This window comes from Eulemur rufifrons, chromosome 2 (genome assembly GCF_041146395.1).
Source record: "Eulemur rufifrons isolate Redbay chromosome 2, OSU_ERuf_1, whole genome shotgun sequence".
Lineage (NCBI taxonomy): Eukaryota > Metazoa > Chordata > Mammalia > Primates > Lemuridae > Eulemur > Eulemur rufifrons.
In genome coordinates, this window is record NC_090984.1 from 66,579,822 (window position 1) to 66,604,362 (window position 24,541).

The 24,541-nt window shown below is 33.6% G+C and overlaps 1 protein-coding gene across 2 annotated transcripts in view; it reads right to left on the reverse strand.

The window, feature by feature from the left end:
- Window positions 1-254: 254 nt before the first annotated feature.
- Window positions 255-24,541, reverse strand: part of STRN3 (striatin 3) — a 103,615-nt gene continuing 79,328 nt past the window's right edge. The window contains exons 8-17 of one of the 2 annotated variants that reach the window (XM_069464018.1): window positions 21,610-21,750; window positions 16,523-16,656; window positions 15,038-15,213; window positions 14,810-14,857; window positions 14,402-14,523; window positions 11,030-11,197; window positions 9,533-9,673; window positions 6,275-6,382; window positions 927-1,013; window positions 255-844 (exon numbers count right to left, since the gene is read on the reverse strand). In XM_069464018.1, the coding sequence (XP_069320119.1) occupies window positions 675-844; window positions 927-1,013; window positions 6,275-6,382; window positions 9,533-9,673; window positions 11,030-11,197; window positions 14,402-14,523; window positions 14,810-14,857; window positions 15,038-15,213; window positions 16,523-16,656; window positions 21,610-21,750 (1,295 nt within the window). In that variant the 3' untranslated portion in view covers window positions 255-674. The remainder of the gene's footprint in view (window positions 845-926; window positions 1,014-6,274; window positions 6,383-9,532; window positions 9,674-11,029; window positions 11,198-14,401; window positions 14,524-14,809; window positions 14,858-15,037; window positions 15,214-16,522; window positions 16,657-21,609; window positions 21,751-24,541) is intronic. The other variant, XM_069464028.1, reaches the window with a different exon arrangement.

The following is a 24,541-nucleotide window of genomic DNA, read 5'->3' on the forward strand; positions in this document are numbered from 1 at the left end:
AAAGAAGGAAAGAAAGTGGTTACAGGGCAGTGGGTCAGTGAGATCTCTGTGTTTCAGGGTTGTATAATGCAGAAAAACTTCAATACAATCTTGAGCACTGTTGTGACAGGCTAAATATATAAAAAGACTTATAAAAACTAGAATTTTATCCAAACATTTTGTGCAACTAATGCTAAAATATTTTAAGTTAAATTTTCTTTCTTTTTTTTTTTAAAGCAAAATAAGTTTAAAAGGGAATCTGTGTCATTCAACTGATAAACAGAAGATCACTAAGAGATGAAAAAAAGCTACTATTGGAGCTCACTTCCCCCAACAAGAGCACCACGTTCCTAACCCTAAGGCAGCACACAGAGTCCAAAAAAAAAGTCTTTTTGTAAGATCAGACTCCACATTGGCTTAAAGACACCTAAAAAACAGACATACGCTCAGTTCATATCCAGTACAGGCCACAAATACTGGAGTCCTTTTTTTTTTGTCCCACAAAATACAGTAATTACAGTTAAATTAATGAGCCTGACATTAAGATGTGATTTCCAACAATTTATGCCTGCCCCAAATAGCCTTCACCAGGCAGATCACGTGTAGTGTCATATCAGTAACCTTTTTGATGGCAGTGATACAGACCCTCTTTCTGTCCAAGAAAACCTTTTGTTATGGTGCAAGTTTTTGTTGATTCATACAAATACTTTGGCAAGGGCATCAGCTCCTGCACTGGCTATATATGCTTTTGATGGATGGAAAGCAATATCATAAATTGATTCATCCAATTTCTTCCTGTGAGCTGTTATTTCTTGCACACATGTCTTGCTGTCTAAATTCCACAATCTGATGGAACAGTCATGGCCTGTAATACAAGAACAAAGCTTGTTACTGAGTTAACAATTCTTTTATAAAGCTTACAGGAAGTACAGGAAGTTCAGACTTACTTCCAGACATCAAATAAATTCCATTAGGATCTACTGCTAGACTTGTAACAGCATCCAAATGAGCTACCATAGAATGGATCATTTTACCTAAATAAAACATAACAGAAGATTAAGTTTTCACAAATACTAACTTGAGAGATCAGAAACTATAATACAGTATCAACATAAAATAGACAATCACTATAACATATTTTTTTATTGTGGTAAAATAGACATAACATAAAATTTACCATTTTAACCATTTTGAGTGTGCATAATCCAGGCTTTTAGAACATTGAAAATGTTGTGCAACCATCCCCACTACCTAGTTCATAACATTTTCATCACTGCAAAAGGAAAACTTGTACCCATTCAACAGTCACTCCTCATTTGTCTTCTCACCCAAGCCCCTGGCAACCACTAATCTGTTCTGTCTATAGATTGGCCTAGTCTGGATGTTTCATATAAATGGACTTATACAATATATGATTTTTGTGTCTGGCTTCTTTCACTTAATATGATGTTTGCAAGATGCACTCACTATAGTAATATTTTCAAAAGAATTTTAATTTGAATGCAGAACTTTCTGGATAATTACTCCTAAAAAAGACACCTATGTGAATTTGAGAGTATCTGATAGACACTGTAAAACACAGTGACAATATGGTTTCATCAAAGGCTTAAGATCATGTAAACTAGAATTAAAATGAAAATAGAATCTCTCTCATTAAGAGACCCTAAGATTATTTTACATACATGGGTTGATGAATGATAAATAAATCCACAGAAAATATATTCCTACCTAAAGATTCTAGTATCAAGTTCATTTATCCTCTGAAATGTCAATCACTTTATATATTTGAAACAAGAAAGGGTGAGGGGGCCAAACTATTAATATATCAAATTACTCTGGATTTCCCCAGATATAAACAAAAACACTGCTATTGGAAAATGTAATTTAATGAGTATCTTCACTAAAGACTTGGCAAGCAAGTGGAACTCAACAGCAAATTGAAATTAAAAAAACAAATTGTGAATAAAAGTTGCATTGTGCAAATACTTTGGGGCAAGGGCATCCTGCAATATAAGCTTTTGATGGATGGAAAGCAGTATCATAAATTGCTTCATCTAAGAAGGGAATAAAAAGGCAATTCCTGGCACTTAAAGTTTACTCCCTTTCACTTAGCAATGAGTCTTTATTACTCAAATGCCTGGGATGCCTCTAATCAGAGATGGGGGCTTTCAACAAAAATTCTAGCTATAATCATTTGTCATGCTTTGGGTCCCCTGAGGACATTCTACATTGGGACATGAACGAGGTCTACTTTTATGACTTGTGATGTGGCTATAGCTGTTGACCTGAATGCACATAATAACAACATAATCAAATGTGCAAAACATACTCCAAAAAAACCGTAAAAAAGTCTTATCGTTTTCTGGCAACACCAAACACTTATCAGTTGAGGATAAAATTTAAAAAGTCTCTTATTTCAAAACACAGTTGTCTGTTTCTCATTAATACTAAGAGTAATTAACAATAATTTTAGAAACTCTTCTCTGCTAGCCTGAGGAACAGAAAAAACCATTCTGCATACAATCTTTAATTGCTTAGTACAACATAATTCATTTATCAATTCTAGAACCCACTCCTCTCAACATTCATATAAAAGAATCCAGCGTATAAAATGGTTGCCCTCCAAGACAATAATTGCAAAATACTAGGGGTTAAGTACCAAGCATCATTAACTTTTTACCCTGAAAATGTCAAATTTATGACAGTAAGTCTTAATTCACAGATCTGGTTCTGACTTCTCCCCCAAGAATGACTGTATTTATCTCCTAAAATCAACATGTCTTAAACCAAAAGACTTCTTTTATCCAACACCAGATCTATACATTTCTTTAAGGGTGACATAATTTTCCAAGTTTAACTCTGAGCCTCCATGCCTGTGTACTAAAACTGACCTTCACTCTGATATCTTAAGTCAATTCAGAGTCAACCCTTTTTGTCCACATAGTTAAAAAATCACTTCAAAATGTGAGTAATCCCTTCAGATGGACCATGAATAAAGATGTACAATGCTGGACCAAGTTGGATGTTGGGCTTTCCACTGGTGATCACATAAATCACAAAGCTTCTGAACCCTACCATCAGAACGAGGACCCCTCCATCAATATATACCTGCAGCTTCTCACATTTAACAAATTTCATTTTGGCCCCATGCCTCTGCTAACATCTTCCCCACCAAGACTAATTCTTCCCCCTATAACTAATGTAATAAAGAGCGGACACATGCAGTCACTCAATTTCCGCTCCCTGGCCCTTAAGTCCTTTTATTGGCCAATTGATACCGTGGGCTTCTATGAAATGGAAAGGAAATAAAGACTGATGTTTAAAAAAAAAGTGAATTATAGATGCAAACTGTGTCAGTCTGAATCCCAACCCAGCAACTTTTATCTGTTATATAACACTGTACAATTCACTTAAATTCTTTAAGCCTTTTAACCTCATGTGTAAAATGGGGATAATACAGTATTGTATCTACCTTATAAAGACCAAATGAGTTAACATATATAAATCAAATAGAACACTGTCTCACAAAGAGTAAGCAATATACCACCGATCTGTAAACTCCAAGAGGACAAGACATTTTGTTTTTGTTCACTAAGTACCAAGAACTGTGCCAAGTGTATGGTAGATACTCAATAAATTTTGCTGGATGAATCAGTCCACAACTGCTTCAGGAACTTCTTTCTCTCACTCCTGCACATCCCTCACTTGTACCACACCTTCTCCTACAGTCACTTACTACCTAAGTCTTTCAGCAACAGTACAGGCAGCTCAAATTTGTGCTTCTACCAAAAATTTTAAAAACAACGGGCCCTGAAGATCTCTCTGGAATAAAGAGTAGAAATTGAAAATTTTAAATCCCTTAAAGTCAAAGATCTACCGTATAATGAGAAGTGTGACTTGATTAATCTTTCTAAACCAGTTTGCAAACCCCTGTTCAACTATTTTTAGTGGTTCCCACAGAATATATCATAAACAAAGCCCAATATTCTTAACCTGGCTCTAAAAAGTCCTCCTCAGTAGATTCTAGTTTCCTTCTCCAAACTTATCTTTGGCTTTCCCTATAAGAAACTTCTGTTCCTATCACTCTGTCTCTGCTCAAAATACCTCTAATCTGGAATTTCCTACTACCTTCTTCTTCACTTAAAAACAAAAAAACTTACCATTCCTTAAAACAAAGCTCAAACACCTACGCTACAGCTATCAGGACTGCTCTATCTAGTAGGGCTCATCTTTTGTGTGTATATACATGCTTACATATACATACACATATACATATCTGTTAGCCCCAGACACTGCAGCAGGAACCACATCTTACACATGGTAGTATCCAGCACAGTACAGAATACAAAATGCTAAATGTTTTTGTTATTAAAATGATTTACTTATTTAAATATTTATTGAACCGGTTCACAGTACCAATTTCCATGTTTCAGATTCAAAAAATCCGATAAACTTACTATTCATTTTATAAAACAATACTATATTAATAACTCTGCTAACCAGCAACACCAGTCATGGAGGTGGTCTAAGTTTACTACATTTAAATGAGTTACTAATTTTCAAGGAAGGATTTCTTTGAAAACGCCATATCTGAAGACAAGTCATAGTTTAATGCAAAACTCAGTAAGGTGTATGTACGTGTGTGTGAGTCACAGAGAGAGAGAGAGAGAGACAGAGAGAGAGAGGTCAATTTAGAATGAATCTTTCCATTGTTTGGAGCCTATTGCTTCAATGATCTTCACATTAATGGTACTAGACTAGTTAACAGAAAGAATTGGTAGAATTTAGAGAAAATTTGAAAGACCATATGCTTCTTATTTCTGTTGCTGAATAAAATCTTACTGACCACTTGCTTGATTTCTGCTAGTGAAACAGTGCTGTAGACTCACCTTTTGCCTTTTTTTTTTTTTTTTTTTTGAGACAGAGTCTCTCTCTGCTGCCCAGACTACAGTGCAGTGGTGTCATCTGTAGCTTACTACAACCTCCAAACTCCTGGACTCAAGCCATCCTCCCACCTCAGCCTCCCTAGCAGCTGGGATTATAGGCACACGCCACCATGCCCAAGTAATTTTTCTATTTTTTGCAGAGACGGGGTCTCGCTCTTCCTCAGGCCGGTCTTGAACTCCTGAGTTCAAGCAGTCCTCCCACCTCAGCCTCCCAGAGTGCTAGGTATTACAGGCGTGAGCCACCATGCCCAGCATCACCTTTTGCTTTGAATACAACTACTAAAATTTCTGAACCTCTCCCTACAAATGTAAATCTTTAATAATTAATAAAAAGAATCTTTTTAGAAACACAAAGGAAATTACCTCTCTGTTCTTGCAGCAAAGGAAGACATTTAGGCTTCATAAAAATGGTTCAAAGGATTGATTTGATAAGGTGTTGAGAACATCCACATGAATGTGAATCTTATTTCCTGTGCAATAGGTAGACCTGTGAATATTCATTCTGTTCCCAATTTGGTCTATTGAGTTAAAAGGAATCTATCTATGAAAGTGTTATTTGAACAAAAGTATCTTAATGTAAGACTCTAAAAACTAAAACTCATTGCCATGTCCTAGATAACCTTCAAAGAGAAACCTATAATTCTAGTTTGCTGTCTTACTTGATAATTTGTTGCCATGTAATCATGTTGCGATTAACATTTAAGTTTTTTATTTGGAAGCCCTTTAATACTTCAAAACCCTGACTGTTTTAGCTTCTTCTTAAAGTGGCTACTTTCTAGGGGTCAGACTTTTCCTGAAAGAGAGCAAGCAATTATTTTATATAGTAGTCTACATAATGATGGATAAAGAGGATCCCCCAAAAACCAAAATAGCACAACCTATGGCTAAATTAAAATTTGATTTGACTTAAACACAACCAATATATTTCCTTACAACAAGAAATACAGGGATGATGACAATAAACAATGTCATCATATGTAAACTATACTATCATTTGATCCACTGAAAAATAGTTTTAAGAAAATATTTGAAATGCCAAACACCAGAAAGAGATCTCTTCTGCTTTATTTATTCATACAGAATATGAAGGAAAAAATTTAAATGGGAGGCTTTATATTTAACTAACATGACATGAAGAAAATATAATAGGTAAGCAAGGTATTATGTATAGTTAAGGATAAAACAACATACATTGTTAAGTGTGCTACAATAAGCAAAAATCTGAGTTAAAATGGTTTAACTTGGCAATTTCATAGCCAAAAACTCAACATACCCTATATAAAAGAACAGCATTTTGATCATATCAAATTTACAGTATTGTTAATATGAAAAGAAGACAATATGCTTACCCGTTTTATTGTCAAAAAATTTGATGTGTCTATCTTCATGAGCAGTTATTGTAACAGGAAGTGTGGGATGACTTACTACTCTGTTAATGTGAGTATTGGATTGTAAACCTGAAAAATAAAGACAAACAATACATTAAATTCAAACCTTCAATTAGAAATTAGATGATGGCCTTTTTAGTCTTTAAAAACTATAAGCTTTTGCATAAAACAAAAAGTTTAAGAACCAAAGGTTCTAAGGAGATCTATTTTTTTTTAAAAAATACACAATTTATCACGTCCCATAATATGTATGGTACTAGGCTCGAATTTAGAAAAAATTAGAAGTGTTTTTTTTTTTTTTTTGAGACAGAGTCTCACTCTGTTGCCCTGGCTAGAGTGCTGTGGTGTCAGCTCACGGCAACCTCAAACTCCTGGGCTCAAGCGATCCTCCTGCCTCAGCCTCCTGAGTAGCTGGGACTACAGGCACGCACCACCACGCCCAGCTAATTTTTTCTATATATTTTTAGTTGTCCAGCTAATTTCTTTCTATTTTTTTAGTAAAGTCAGGGTCTCGCTCTTGCTCAGGCTGGTCTTGAACTCCTGAGCTCAAACGATCTGCCTGTCTCGGCCTCCCAGAGTGCTAGGATTACAGGCCTGAGCCACCGCGCCCGGCCAGAAGTGTTTTAATGAAGACCCTTAAGATATGTAGTTTAGAATTTTAAAAGACTCACAATAATTATTATTTCTAATAGCTCATAAAAACTATAAGCATTTAAAGAAGAAAAAATTCATAAGTGCTAATTAGATGTTTGCAAGGAACAACCCCCATCCTACCCATACTGACAAAAAAGCAAAGAACTATAATTAATACTCTTTAGAGATGAGATTTTTTTCTTTACTAGCAAGCTCTTAATTTTTTTTTTTGAGACAGTCTTCGCTCTGCCCAGGCTAGAGTGCTGTGGCGTCAGCCTAGCTCACAGCAACCTCAAACTCCTGAGCTCAAGCAATCCTACTGCCTCAGCCTCCCGAGTAGCTGGGACTACAGGCATGTGCCACCATGCCTGGCTAATTTTTTCTATATATTTCTAGCTGTCCAGATAATTTCTATTTTTAGACGGGGTCTCGCTCTTGCTCAGGCTGGCTAATTTTGATTAAATCAGAGATGAGGGCGAACAGGGAGACATCAAAACAAATGGGAAAAAGATCATCAACATTAATACACTTTAGATCAATCATTCTTTATGCTACAAAAACTCTCATATACTAAACTTAAACACATAAAAAGTATATTTATTTATTTATAACCTATGTGGGAAGAAAGAATAAGGTTGAGGAAACACTAGGAAAGGTACTTTAAAGATAATTTTGGTTTGAGATTTGACCATGGTACCATGAAAATATTTTATATTATTACAAACAATTGTTTTTAAAAAAGAAATCACTAAAAAAAAATCAAAAGTAAAATTAAACAAATGAACTTAACTATATATCCAACTGGTGACATAAACACAAAGAAATGAACCCTAAGTATAAACCCTAAATATACCCTAACTATAAACCATTATCAATAATTCAACTTTTGCTGGTGATTTTATTACTGAAATGACTGTGCGTATACTGTAGGATAAATCAAGTAAGGGACAATGATGATTTTTTTGAGAACCAAGATAAATCTGAATTTAAAATATTTTACTTAAAAAAATGCATTATTTCCTAGGTCTGTCCACTGGAAAACAATGAACCACCCAGGAGCCATGAAGACCAGGAGGAACAATCCAATACCCTAGCTTCCAGATTACTGTATCTAAATGCCATTTCCCACTAAAAGAAACCACAATTCCTTAAAGAAATAGCTGATTTCAGATCTGGGGTACAAAATGAACAAGATGAGTCCAGAGCATCTTGTCATATCAGAAAGCATGAAAGCTATCAACAACTACCATGGTCATATCAAAAGGACTCAGGAGCCAACCTGAATAAGCCCCACTGGCCAAAATGAGACAATCTGAGCAGAAATAAAGATAATACCTGCAATAAACTGAAATACATTTATATCCACGAGAGATTATGATGATACCAAAAACACTCAAAAGACTCGCTGGTTATCTTTGGAGGATACTAGTGAACCACTTCATTATTTTGAAAACTGGTAAATAAAGGGGGGAAAAATCAATCATTTACCTTGCCTTACCCTAACAAACACTAACTCCAAGGTAATCAAATTATTGATGAGGATGGTCCTTTTTATAGAAATATTCTAGCTAATGAATGAAGGAGGACCGACAGAATTAGAAAATCATTTTTCAATAGTAAATAAATTAATGGACCCAGACATTGATCAAGACTGAAAACATCACGGCCGAGCATAATGTTGCATGCCTGTAGTACCAGCTAGTCAGGAGGCTGAGGCAGGAAGATCACCTGAGCCCAGGAGTCAGAGGTTGCAGTGAGCTAAGATGACGCCACCGCATTCTACCTGGGGCAACAGAGCAAGACCCTGTCTCAAAAAGAAAAAAAAAAAAAAATCACAAAAAGATAAGCAACCAGAGAATATTTACCTCTGGCAAAAATTCACAAATTACCTATGTAGTCTTGCCAATAACATTCAGACATTTAAAAAAGAAGAAAAATGTTGAACCTGAATTTGAATAAGCCTCTAGATGTATAATCAATTCACAGGAAATAGAGGAGCACATTAAATGACACCACAAGGATGCAAGCAGCAAAATCCAGACTGTGGGAAATTTAAGTCAAACTAGCCAATTTCTTCCATAAAAATAAAAAGCAAGAAAAATAACAGAGATGGAGGGGGAATCTATGGATGAAAAGAGATCTGAAAGACCTACTAACCAATCATAATGCATGGATCTTATTTGGATCCCTATTTAAGTAAACTGTAAAACATATACCACATATCAACATTTATAGTACTCGGCATTTATAGATAATTACTGAAGCTGAATGAAGAATACATCAGGTTCATTATATTATTTTCTCTACTTTCACAAGAGTTCCCATAAAAAGTTTTTAATTATTTCCTTTGCTTTCACCTTCACATTGTTCTACTCACTCCTCTTTCCCCATATACCCACCCCCAAGCTTTTAAGCATAATTTAAGGAAATAGCAGAAATAATGTAAACAAGTACAACTGTAACATAATAAAACTAATTATTTTGCCACCCTAAATGTAAATAGTCAAAATACAAAATTAGCTAAAAGATCAACATGCATTGTATAATAATCCTTTTTAAGATTTAAAAGGAACTCATGAAACTTACCAGAATCTATCTGTGATGAAAGCATCACCAATGACTGTGATGTTTCTAAATCATAAATTACTGCACTACCAGTGTTGAAAGAGGTTACCATATGAGCTGGATCACAGCCTATAAAGTCAACCGATGTAGGTATTCCATGCTCTAAAAGGAGCCCAAAGAGATAACAGTGTAATCACAGTAATTCTCCCCTTTTCTAATAAGAAGGAATTCAAATGTTCTTAAAATAATGTTAACAACGAAAAAGGACACAATTGTGTCAGGATGGTGAGATAAGAAACAAACTTTCTTAAATTATTTAAAAAGGTTTTATTTGTAACATTCTATTTAACATCATAAAAAAATATAACTAGAGAGGTCTTAAAGTAAGAGTAGATACATGCACAAGTTGTTTGTTCTCTGTATTTTCTTCTAACAGAGAAAAAAATCCTAGGTCAGTCTTTTGGCCCACTTGCCAATTATAGTTCTTACTGTAAAATGATAAATTAGCATTCTCACATCATTATTTTGGGAAACTGTTAACCTATCAGACATCTGTAAGTCTTATCAAGTAGCTAATACAAGTCAAATTTTTGGATCTATGAAAATGAAGCTTAGACTCTAGAATCCCCTGATGTAGTACTACCTCCCCTAAAGTGGCCTGAGCAGAAATTTCTCTCTTTAATATATTAGATTAAATTCAACCAGCCAGATCAATGCACAATTAGATGAAGCCTAGAGCCAAGCAATTAATTATCTTGATGAAGCAAGAAACAAGTACCTAAATGAATTTTTACCTCTAAAATTTGGGTAATTGAAAAATTAGCAGAATGACTAAGTTGTCTAAAAAAGACACAAAATTAAGCATTTACTACTCAACTAAAATATTATATGAACACAATACATATTTTTAATACAAATAAAAGGTCTGATTAAAAACTAAATGACTTGGAAAATAAGAATAATAAGACACCATATAGCTGTCCACATACACACACACACACACACACACACACACACGTATCTTAAAAAGGTATACTGGTTAAAGCCTTCTTTGACAGGAAAAGATCTGAGATAATGAAAGTAACCCAATCCATATTTCCCAGATAAGGGTGCTATTTCAATGATTATGGCTGGATTATCCAACTAGTCTGCTCAGAAAAACTATACATGGTTTGCATATGTGGTTGAGACTATAATCCTTTCAGTTTTTGTGAGTAGTCATCTGGAGCAGGTAGAGTGCCTTCTGTACCCTCATTTGTCTACCCCACTGTTACATACAAATTGTTGTATTTTTTTAAATGGAACATGAAAAAGGTCAAAAAGCACCAAGCTACAGAATATAGCTGCAAAGCACCACAAATAAAAAATGACTAAGAATAAAAAGAGTATCACAAGTTTTATAAAATTCTTTCAATATATCTCTTTGGAGTACTAAAGAAATAAATCAATTACTTTGTCCTTTTATCTTCCAAATTAAAAAAAAATTAGCTTTTCTTATTAGAAGCAAAATTTACTTACTTTTGTCTCCATTGTAAGTGCAAATACATGGCAATTTTTCTTGTGGATTCCATAACCTAACAGTGCCATCTGCTGAACAAGACAGTAATTGATTTTTTATGCCACTATAAGCGAGCCCCCAGACTGCATCTGTATGAGCAACTAAAGTGCCAGCTAGAACATTTGGCTCTGGGAAGAAACAAACAAACAAAAAATTAGCTAAAGGAAATACTTTAGTACATAAAGAAAAATTACCATATATTAAGTATAAAGAACACACATAAAGGCCAAAACAAGATAAACCAAAATGGACACAGTGGCTACTTCTAAGTGCTGGGCCTATTTTTATCCTTCCATCTAATACATACTTTTCTGTATTTTTATAATTTTCTATAAGGAACAAATACTTTTTTAAAAAAAACTTTATTAAGATATAGATATTAATATAATTTACACACCATACAAATCACTAATTTAAAGTGAACAACTCAATGGTTTTTAGTATGTTTGCAGAGTTGTGCAACCATCACCACAATCAATTTCAGGACACTTTCATCGCTCATTAGCCACCTTCCTCCCAATTCTTCTTCCCTACCCTTCCACAGCTCTAGGCAAACACTCACCAATCTATTCTGTCTCTATAGATACGTTTATTCTGAACATTTATTTTTAGTTTTTGTCTCTGATCCTTGATTCAGGGTATTCTGAAAATTTTATATAAATGAAATCATACAATAAGTGGCCTTTTGTGACTGCCTGCCTTCACTTAGCATGGTATTTTTAAGGTTTATCCATGTTGTGGCATTCATCAGCACTCCATTTCTTTTTAGTGCCAATATTCCATTGTATGGATATAACACATTTTATTTGTCCATTTATCAACTGATGGACATGTGATAGCTAACAACATGGAGCATTTGTCTGACAATCTTGTTTTTCTAGTAAACACCTCCTACTTCCACTGAGTATTTCTTAGCCTCTCCATTATTCCATTTCCAACCTCCCTTCCTTACGAATGATTATGCCTCACACTTCAGTGAGAAAATACAGCATTCAAATAGCAATCATTCCCCCATCTTCTTGCCACCCAATCTATAAATCACTAAAGCCATCTTCTCCTAGCTTCCAGATACAAGTAAGGAATTTGTCCTTCTATGGATATCATCAGATATATTGTGAATTCCATTCAACTCACTAACTTGCTTTCATGTTTATTGTTTCTCATGTGTATGTCCCAGAATCTCTCAACTTGAACAAAAAAAAAATCTCCATTAAACTTACAGCACCACCCTCTGCCAAGCAGTAGAAAAGCACATTGAGTAAACATGCTTTTTACCTTCTGTTTCCTCTTCAAATCAATCCAATATGGTTTCTGATACCATTACCACACCAAAACAACCCTTGCTAAGATCACCAATTAATGACTTCTATTCCATCAAATGTAATACTTTAATGATACAAAGTTTTTTTGGGAGGGGTGGGGAGTGGTTGTTCACATCATGCCGCTTTTTATCCATACAGTGTGACTTATCTGTCATAAGGTTATCCAGAGGTCCCTTCATCCTCTGTTCTTAGCCCCAGTGTCTAATCTCTGTCTGGCCAAGACCCAAGTATTTGCCGTCTTACCAAAAGGAACCTTTCTATCCTGTTATTAGACCTCTCAGCAACATGTGAAAGTGCAGGCTGCTTCCTTCTTCTCAAAATGGTTTCTTCTTTGGTATGCTTCTATGATTCTATACTCTTCTGAACTTTTTCCTATCTCTTGGGTCACAGCTTTTCAGTTTCCCTTTGTTGGCTCTCTTGCTCTAGCCACCCTTCTGATGTTACAGTTACTGAGGACTTTTGTCCCAAGTTGTCTTCTTTTCATACCCTACACAACACACTCTGTGTTTTAACATCCATTAACACAGCTTAAAGTACCATCAGTATAGAGAAGACTCTTCATATTTTTATCTCCAACCCAGATCTCTTTGAGCTCCACATTTTTATATTACCTACCTGATACTGACATCTCTGAACATGCCTAAAATCCAACTCACCATCTTAAACCTCCTCACACCTGTTCTGCCCTCATTTCAATAAATGCTACCATCACATACTCAGCTGCTTATGTCAAAAAGCCAGGATTGGTGATGAAAATGTTCTGAAATTAGATAGTGGTGATGGTTGGTCGCACAACCTTATGAACATAGTGAAAACTACTGAATTGTATACTTTAAAAGGGTGAATTTTATGGTAAGTTATATCTCAATGAAGATATTGAAAAATACATAACCAAATTGAGCATCACTCACCTATCACTTTTATCTACTCAATATAATTTATCAATAAATTCTGTTTATTCTGCCATACTTCCCTCATCTATCTTAAAACCACTTCTCTCTAACTGCTTTGGTACCACCACTCTTATCTTGGCAACATCATCTATCACCTAGTCTACTGGATTATTACATTATAGCAGACTCCTAATTGGTAAATTGGTATGTTTCCACTCTTCCCAACCCAATTTATTCTCCTCACAATAGTCACAGTCATCTTTCTAAACCTTGCATTTATCAGGTCACTTCCTGGATTAAAACTCTTTACTGAAAGTTCATTTGTATTCTTCAGATTTTGGCTTAGATCTCACTATTTTAGATAGACTTTTCCTGACTACTTATCCAAAGGGTTCTGCCTGTCGCTCCCTTTCACAGAACTTGACCTTATCATTTATCACAAGTTGTAACCATAGACCCCATCTCCTTACTTATTTAATATCTATTTTTTTCCATTAGACTAAATCTTATTTTTTGACATAGTGCTCACCACTATGAGTGACAAACATAGGCGCCACTTAAGTATGTGTTAAATAAAAAGAACTAAGAGCTCATAAACATTTTTTTTATAATCAGGGACAATGCCCTTATAAATTTATCTGAATACACACAGGTAATTCTGTAGGACAGATTTCTAAAAGCTTCATTTGTAAGGAAAAGGGTTTTTTTTCCTATTTTAAAATTAAAGAATTTTTTGGTCTCCAAAAGTTGATTTACACCCTTACTGTCCCTCTTTGTTTCCATTGTTTTTTGTTTAATATTTTTGAACTACATAAGCTATTTAAGTTTAAAAATTTGTTAATTAGATAATATTTTGCTTCCTTCTTTTAGTACTGAAATTAATTAACATTTCAATTAATATAGACTAATATACTTTTTTTGGACAACAGAGAACAAGTTTAAAGATTCATAGTATGACATTTCCTAATTTTTCTCTTTAACAAAACACATTACTAGCAAATGGAAGAACTAAATGAGAAAACTAATGTAGGTTTAAATAATCTAATAATAATATTTGAGATATTTAGTTTTGTCAGCTCCATTCACACCGAAAATACATTTTGATCCTTTAACTTACCATATGTATCATATGGATCCACATTAGGACTAGGCATATTCCACCACTGGATGGTTGCATCAATACCACCACTAAAACACTGTTCTCCATTAGAACTAATAGCTAACGACAGAACAGGACCACTGTTATAGGAAGAGAAGAAAAAAATTACTTACAAATCTTAAGAAATTCAAATCCCCATTCCTCCATGGTTTAATTTACTTGACATCTAAAAACTGTTCTAGGAGAACATGTACATACATTTGAAAAATGCTATTATATTCACCTTATCACTAATTATTAAACAGATATTATTTAACTAATGTCTTTTCTAATATAAAACAAACACTGAGAAAATTATAAGGTTTGAGGATTAAAAACAGTTAATAATTATGGTTGTTAATTAAGTACCAATTCAATAAAACTTACATGTGGGCCCTAAATGTGTAGATGGGCTCTACATCTAAAGAGGCACTCCTAAAAGAGGGAGAAAAAGGGTGGGGAAGAGAAGGCAATTAAACAATCATAAATCACCGGTTGATATTAAAGAGTAGCTAGATCAACAGTGTACATAAAAGACATGTGACAATAAAGAGGAATAATTACTTATATTAGCAAAACTGGAACAAAAAACTAGGCTAACATTAATATACTTGCTTTTTGGCAGGAACTGTTTTTTGCAAATTCCAAAGTTTCAGGGTATGGTCCTCAGAGGCAGTAACCAGCACAGGTTCTACAGGATGAAAAGCTAATGCCCGTACTCCATCAAAATGGCTACGTAGCGTATACTTGGGGTTCCATGTCTTTCGAAAGGCATCTTTATTGGCAGGCAACTAAAAAGAAAGAGCGTGATATTTAGTGGTAAAAATAGTAAATTGGTAGGTATGTGGAGTTTGTTTCTTTTTGGTGTGTTTAACACATATATTTAAAACTGTTTTGCTAAAATGTCCAGTGGAAATTTAATGTACCTTAAAAACTTTATAACAAATCTTTATTTAATAACTCAGAAGAATAACTTCATTAGCCTTACAAATACCTAGATCAAACAAAGAGTTCCTTAATCTGATTTTCCCTAATTATCAAGCTAAACCCAAGCTCTTCTTATTAAATGTCAAATGAAAACAAAATAACTACCATTGCTGCAATACTCTACATGAAAACAAAAGAACTTAAAAAAAATTATTACCAAATACCAAAGGGTATAGTACTAACAGTACAGTTGTCATTCAGGAAAATTTATTGTGAAATTTTAAAGGCAGCAAGTTAAGGTACTTTCTAAAAGTCTGAACTAAAGATCCTTTAAGATTGTTTTCAACCCACTTTTGTAATTCTTGATACTGATTAAAGTTAATCTTTTTACCTTCATTTCTCCATCTGTAAAGATAGGCTGTCAAAAGTTTACTAGAATTTAGTTGCTTATATACTTTAAAAAATATTAATGAGAATAATCCAGCCCACCAACGGCTGTCTCTAAAAAGCATGCAACATAAGTAAAAAATGTAGAAAAAGAAACTCATTATAAAAAGAAAAAAATTAACTTACTGAAAAACTGCAATTATCATAAAAATCTAAACAAATATAGTTAACTCTCAATTGAACGTTAAATGTCTAGAAAAAATCAAATCCAAGACACCTTTCACCTCAAACACTGGCCTTCCCATCCCTTCCATCTTTTCCCCATCCCTCAAATGAAGATGTTAAGTATTCAGGAAATGATGCAAGCTAACTTTAACAATACCATTAAGAAAATGAAAGTTCAAAAATAAAACATGCTTTTTAAGAAGTATTCTAAAGACAAATAAATGATTCAGGTTATCTGTTTTTTTTCTTGTTAACACCAAAATATGGCTTCATTTGAGATCATTGAGAGTTGACTACTCAAGACATATTTATTGACCAATATGGTAAGGTAATCATCCCAAACGTCTAGCTATTCCACCAAAATACCTAAGAAAAATTTAAACACCACAAAGAAAGTAGTTATAAAAGAAAAACTACATGTCACTTCAAATCAACACAATGGCACACTTAAACTTATCTTTTCCATGCACCTTGACATTAATTCTGTTTTTATAAGTGATTCCAAAAAATAAGGAGCCTTCTATTAAATCATTAAAAAATTAAAAATAAAACTGCACTTACATCATAACTATAGTCTGCATCATTTGTTACCGTCAAGTCTGCAAGGTCTCCAAGGCCCAGTACACTTAACAAAACATCATCAGAACCCATAATAAATGACTTGCCTCCTCCAGATGGAAACGTTATTGGTTCAGCTATAAAGAACAAAACCGCTTCTTAAATGCTGAAAAATCATACAGTATAAGACAATATTGTGGGGGAAATTTAAGCACTTAACAGTTACAATATTCAGTAATATAATTAATTTTTATTTTCCCACTTCCACTCAAAAAATCCTACTACTGAACAGTACTAACCAAATGTGTTACAACTACAATGTAGTAATCTTCCATAAATCAAATGTGCACTACATATATTATTCTGGGGTAGGTGGTGGGGCACAAAAGCTTTGTGTATTTAAATCTATTATCATTTAAGTACAATTATAACTATAGTTTACATATTAAGTAAGAAATAGGACAAATTCTGATTAAATAATGGAGTTACATATCAAGATTTCAGCTATTCCTGGGGAAAAACATCTACTACTGACCTCAGAGTAGCTCATGCAGTATTTTAAAAACATAATAGGTTGTTGCTAAGTCTTTTTTTTTCTAAAGAAGTGCAAGGCATTCTAGTGTCTGGTAAAAAATAATATAAATATTCAAATATAAATGGTTTTCAAATATCAGTCCACTGGAAAGAAGCCTTAATTTTCAGAAGCCTTCAGTAATAGCAATGGTCTAGGAAAAAAAAGGCAGTTTTACCACCAATATCAGTTTCCTTTCTGTAAAAGGTTAATCCATGCAATCTTCAGAATGCCTTCTAGGTTTAAAGCTCTGACTGTAATTTTTATTTTAATGTCTCCCTTTATTTACTTTGACACTTCTAAAATGAAGCAACTAATCTATATCAACTACCTACAGAACTTTAAGTTTCTGATAAGAATTACTTGCCATTTCAATTTAAAACTACACTCAAGTGAAAGTATTCTTTTAATTTTCTCATCTATATTATGTGTGTTATTACAGCTTTCCATGTTAATATCAGCAGTTCCAATTAAATTAAAATGTTTTTTCTCTACACATACTATTGCCCAATTAAACTCTGCCATAATTGAATGACTGACTACTCTCTAAAGATTTTGCTGTAACCGCCATAGCATAAGCAATAATCCTTAATACATTTCAAAAGCATGCTTTGAAAGCAAAATTTTAACATTAAGATGCAAGAGAGACATACTCAAGTCATTATAATGCAAAACAACTCAATATAACAAAACATACTTAAAATTCATGAACAAATTTTAAAAAGAAACATACAAAAGCCTCAAGCTAATTAGCAATTTTGAAAAGTTCCTTTGAAAAATGATAAAAATTTAATATGCTACAGCAAACACAACAGGTATAATAAAACTTGACAGTCATCACTAAAACTATTGAAAATAATTCTGAGGATAATTTATATATACTATGACAAAAATAAAACTCATCTTTATTTCGAGTATCTCGTTATTTTACATTTTATTCTACATCAAAGTAAGCTATATAATTTTTGACTCAGGATCCTAAAATGAAGTTGTGATTCAGCAACTGATCTAGAGTAAATCTGAAAGCATATGAAAGAAAATATACACATAGGGATACTGAATAGTACTTAATTAATCTCTAAATGATTATACTTATGGAATCTGAACAATCTGTAGCACTGATCTTTCCTGCTAATATCTAGTATGCAGTTTTTGGTAACATCAGAAGCAACTAAGAATGATAAAATCAATAGCTTACAATTATGTTTAAGAACAATTATCTAAAAGTCATTAGATGATATTTACTCAAAGCATTTTTCGTCAGGACAAAGAAGTATATTTTTCTTTAATCTCATAATTTGTTTCAAGTTAGAACAAAATGCCACTAATTCCTCCCACTCACAATAATACAAATGTTCACTAACACAAATCTTAATAAAAGTCCAATAAAGTAACTTTAACATAACAAATTGCTTGTATTTTTACATAGTCTTTTTGCAGGAATACTTGTGATTAGCCACTGACCAATTTAGGGGCATGTGAAAGGAAGTATCTGGATAGTATTAGCTAGTTTTCCTGTAGTTTTAGATTGACTGTATTTAACAAAAAATTGGTATATTCATTTCTAATTAATCACATGATTACATTTCTATCCTTTATACACAAACACCTATATATAGCAAGCTATCATGTTCACTCAAAATTTATTTACATACATATGTGCAAAAAAGCTTTTAAGCTATTATTTCTGCTTTTCCTATCACTGATCACTGTGGCTTATGTTAATCACAGTAGGGGCCGGGCGCGGTGGCTCACGCCTGTAATCCTAGCACTCTGGGAGGCCGAGGCGGGTGGATCGCTCAAGGTCAGGAGTTCGAGACCAGCCTGAGCAAGAGTGAGACCCTGTCTCTACTAAAAAAATAGAAAGAAATTATCTGGCCAACTAAAATATATACAGAAAAAAAAAAATTAGCCGGGCATGGTGGCACATGCCTGTAGTCCCAGCTACTCGGGAGGCTGAGGCGGTAGGATCGCTTAAGCCCAGGAGTTTGAGGTTGCTGTGAGCTAGGCTGACGCCACGGCACTCACTCTAGCCCGGGCAACAAAGCGAGACTCTGTCTCAAAAAAAAAAAAATCACAGTAGGTACTCAATATGCCCTTGGTTCTCTGCAGAGGGAATTAATTTCTATTCTACAAGTTCATTTTAACATTTATATAATTCCCTATAGCACATGGTTACATAAATATAAAAATGTCAGTAGCAATTCAAAGAAAAATATAATCATTAAAAGAAGTAGTTTTTAATTTAATGATGGAAATTATAATACTTTTTATCAGGTGGCCAAAGAGATTTCATCAAGCAATGTAAGAATACTTATAGGCCTATGAAATGGGATCTTATAACAAGGTTCATTTCATACTTCTATAACTAACCTTCCCTTTTATGGGCACTATGACAAAGGAAACCTGTAGCTCACATATTAAACTCCTCCTTTCTCCTCTAATTTTATCAAACCTAAAGGGTACGGTCCAGTAACTTATTCTATTTAAAACATGCTATGTTTTAAGTCTTTACTAACAATAGTCTGGAAGACTGTAATGTAGAAGCAACTCTCTTAGAAAATAGACATTTATTCTTTATAAAATGAGGTATAACATGGACTTCAAAAGGAAGTCACACCTGTAATCCTAGCACTCTGGGAAGCCACGGCGGGTGGATCCTTTGAGCTCAGGAGCTCGAGACCAGCCTGAGCAAGAGCGAGACCCCATCTCTACTAAAAATAGAAAGAAATTATCTGGCCAACTAAAAATATATATAGAAAAAAAAAAATTAGCTGGGCATGGTGGCGCATGCCTGTAGTCCCAGCTACCTGGGAGGCTGAGGCAGTGGGATCGCTTAAGCCCAGGAGTTTGAGGTTGCTGTGAGCTAGGCTGACGCCACGGCACTCACTCTAGCATGGGCAACAGAGCGAGGACTCTGTCTCCAAAAAAGGAAAACATGAAGTTGGGAGTTGCCACTGAAATTAAGAGATTATGAATTCCAATGTTTTCCTTCTTAGCTTGAAGCAAACTCAAATCTCTTCAAATAACAAATTCTAGTAAGATTTACCCTTTGAAAAGTATAATGAAGTTCACACTCATCAAATCTCCCCATCTCCCCCACTCTCTCCTCCTACTACCATTAATAAAGAGATGATTACATTTTTCTTTAAACCACACACATACACATAAATACACAAAGAGAGCTCTAAATTGGTTTTTGTGTAAGAGTGGGCCTTGACTGGCCCTTTCCATAAATCATTGGTTTGAAACATTTAAAAGAGTCCATACTGCAAGTATGGCTTTGCCTTAAACTGTAAAATGTGCAGTTTAAATGTACATTAATTACAAAAAATTTAGCAAGTTGTATCATGCATTATTTGGTAAAACAGACCAAAAGCTAAAGAAACTAAATTGCTACTAAATGCATGAAATGAAAAATAATGAAGCTGGTATGTATATTTTAGAAAATACTTTTCAAGTAAAACAGGAAAAAAGCTCAACAGGGGACATGAGATCCACAAAAATTAAGAGACACTGTTTTACTTTTCATTCATTTTACTTTGGTTTTACTATTTTAGTGATTTTTAAAATCTTTTCTCAAATTTTCTTACAGATTAAGCTGAGTAGTAAAGGTAAGGTAAATTAAGGCGAGGGAATATAAAATTATTTAACTTCAACTGTAAGGAGAATGTGCTACTAGAGAAATCTTAAAGGGTATTTAAAATTTTTTGACTAGGACATCAATCCCCTTACACAGCAAAGACAGAAATATCAATGAAATTCCATTTATATGCCAAATTATTAGATAATGAACTATCTTATATCTTATACGTTACAATAATCTTTGGTTAAAAAATCAGATTCACTACTTGGAATTAAAACAAACTAGAACTAGACTAAACTATCCAAGTGTTATCTTCAGCTAAAAACAACTTTGGAAAAAACGCTTAAGTAGTACATTCATTTCCTACACATTTCTGATGTGGGCAAATTTTATAGAAAATTCATTAGTGAGTAATATATGCTTGCTACCAAGTTAAAGAATAATGATTAAATTAGGCAATAGTCACATATTTTTAGAATATATGTAATATTACAAGCATAATGACTGATACTTGTAGTTGTCTCCTAGTAAGTGCTAGTTATCACTAGTTGCTAAATTTAGACAATATGACAAAGTGAGTAGTTTTTTTCCATATGTATTTAGAGTTTATTTTTATAAATTATTATTTTCCCGTTACTACATCTGTAAGTTAAAGGTAGATTTAAGAAAGGTACTTTGAATTGACCTATGATGGAAACAAATCCACCTAACATTAAAAACAAAAACAAAAACAAAATATAAAGAATTAGAAGGCCCAAATTTCAAAATTCCTAAAACAATTACAACAAGAGCTTGCCCAACACCTTCTCTGAAGATCATTTAGATAAAATGATCCTCAACATTTTAAACAGCATCAAATTTGCAATATTAAAATGTGATTTGGAGTTAAAGTCTCCTGCAATGTAAATAAACATGGTAGCTAAATTTTTGTACCTTCCTCTGCTCTTGCACCTTCATGATCAGTCATTCTAGTAGAGGCTGACCTAGACTGATTAATGATTCCTGAAGAGATGTGGGGCAGCTCATCATTTCCCAGATCAGCTATCATGTCGTAGAGTTTTGTCCTGTTGACCCCTGTAAATTAACGTCAGCAGTAGAGGTTCATTTAATGGCTACCGCCTGACCTGCCAGCAGCCTTTAAAAACCAATTTATTAACAAAACAGGCTATTAAAATATCAGATAATTAAAGATGTCTTCAATTTTCCACACCACCCCCCAAAATACATTAAGAGTTTAAATATTTAAAACATTCACAATTTCTGTAGAGAGATATATGTATCTCTGCTGTGTATTTTAAACAGAAAGGGGGGTGGAGAGGGAGGTGGGGAGGCAGGCTTCTGTTACTTAACCAAAGTTCCATAAGCTCACAGACACAGAAGGTACCATTAAAACAGAAAAATGTTGGTGTTTAAGGCTAATGTTTCACCAGTGTAAAGAATAAAACAGGGGCTTTTCAACTTAATTCACTGTCTTAAAAAAAGTTAACAAAGGAATAAGTACAAACAATTTTTATGAGGGTGCAACAAACAATTAACTTTACCTGGTGTTTCCACGGATATTTTCTTGCCACATTAGCACAAATTTGTCATTAGCAAATCAACCGTAATTTCTCTCAAAATGTTTTTTTTTTTTTTAACTTTTCCCAAATTTGAAATCTCTGATTTACCCATGAGCTCTCTGAATTTCTCATAATGATATGAAAAGCCAATAGTCACAGGCCATAAATTCAAGGGGATAATTTCAGCTGCTGCCTGGATAATTGAAAATATACAAAACACAAAAGCTTCTACAGGATGGTGGAATATTCTTTACCTTTGAACTTCAGAAATAGCAGAATCATTTATTTCCAACCATGTATTTTGAAAGAAAATTTAATTTTAAGAATGTAAAAAAATTTTTGAAAAGACAAAGAAAATGTTTTATAATCAATATAAAGTAAAACAATTAAAATAGGCATACCCAAGATCAAACATTATGACCTTATATTCACTAATGTCAACATTAATGGACTAGACTAGTATATAATTATTATATAGTAAGTTTACTGTGGCTATTTGAGTGTTAGTAACTCTGGGAACCATCACTTACATATGCTATGTATCCTTAACAGAATGCTAGGCAATGACATGGTAAAATTTAATGGAAATAGGTAGAATCTTAGTTATTAGTTCTAATTTATACTAATTCCTAACTTCTTAGTAATGCTTAAATAACTCTACTTCTGGATTATGTAATATGTCAGGTAGTCTGAATTTTCTAAAATGATTATAATGGAAAAACTCGGTGTGACCTGAGGATTTTCCCCCAACAGTGAAGTAACTATAAACAAACTCTCTAATAAATGAAAAACTGCCAATTGGATGGTCAACCACCAGTTAAATTCAACGTGAAAGAAAATAAATATTATTCTTTCTTACAAAATAGCTCCCTTTTATAACTCTCCCACTCGTGTGACTACACCACCACTGATTTAGTTTGTTTTTAAAATTCTGCAACCACATCTTAACAATTTCTCTTCAATTTGTAAAATAAGGGGGCAAAAAGGCTGTTTTTCTTCCCAAAAAATCCTCCTTTAGAGTATTCTTCAGGTTAATCTCTTTCTCTCTATTGACTTTATTCTAATTATAGCTTTCATTCTCATGAATTACTGTAAATAGATTTCTATTTGTTTTTTCCATCTCCAAGCTCCACTTGCCTTCAATCACATTTGAATACTACAACTAAATTAATTTTCCAAAATTATCACATTTATTATATCACCCTTTGCTCAGAAACCACAAGTGGTACTTTAACACTCTTTTGATCAAGGTTAACTAAAATCTTGTACTTAACCTTGCATGTGCTTCATGATCTGATCCTATTTTTTCTATCCCATCTTATCCACAATATAAATCTCCTTAATTTTCCAGTCAAAGCAGTCTCCATATAGTACCAATGTTCACCAAGGTTATTTCTGCCATATTTTGTCAAATCTGTCCTCCTATTCTTCAGAAACTTGAAAATACTGCCCCCACCCACAAGTTCCTGTCTTCTAACATCACCTTAGCCTATCTTAATTCTACCTTTTCCTTCAAACCAGTTACATCTCCTCTGTAAAGCTTTTGTTGATCTTTCCCTGCACTCTTATTATACTAGTGTATACCATAAAATTTGATCTTATTAAATACTACCTTGTAAATAATTTCATTATATGACAGCTAATGTGAAACATAATAAAGGCTTAACAGAAAGTTTTGTTGTTAGAGATAATGTGAAGTCATAATCTTCCTGTATACATGATCTAGGAGACATAGACAGGAAGTAAAGTAGGAGACAATATGAAAGTTATTGTTCAAATAGAGAATCCTAAATTATATAATTATTATCATTTGCATACTACAGCCAAACTTTAGTCTCTGGCCCAATGCCCAGTTTAGGAAAAGATGGAACTTCCCTGCTCTAATCCTAGTTTTGTAAGTGCTGCCAAAAGATGAAAGCAGATTTCATAACCAGAAATCACAATCTTTGCTCTACTTTGTAGAGCATCTTTTAACTGAAAATTTAATTCTTCATTTTCTTTCTAAGGCTATTCAATAATCTAAATGTAAGAAATGCAAAAGTACAATTTCAAATAAAAAATTTTAAATCTTATTAGCAATAATGAAAAATTATTATGGTATTAAGTGTAATAGAATATTAGACATAATACTAATACCAATATTTGAAGAATCATTAAGCATTAAAATAAAAACTGATTCTCAATTATCGCTGGAATCTATAGAAGCAGAAATACTTTTTCTAAGTTTTTTTTAAGAGACAAGTTCTTGCTCTGCTGCTCAGGCTGGAGTGCAGTGGTGCAATCATAGATCACTGTAACCTCTTGGG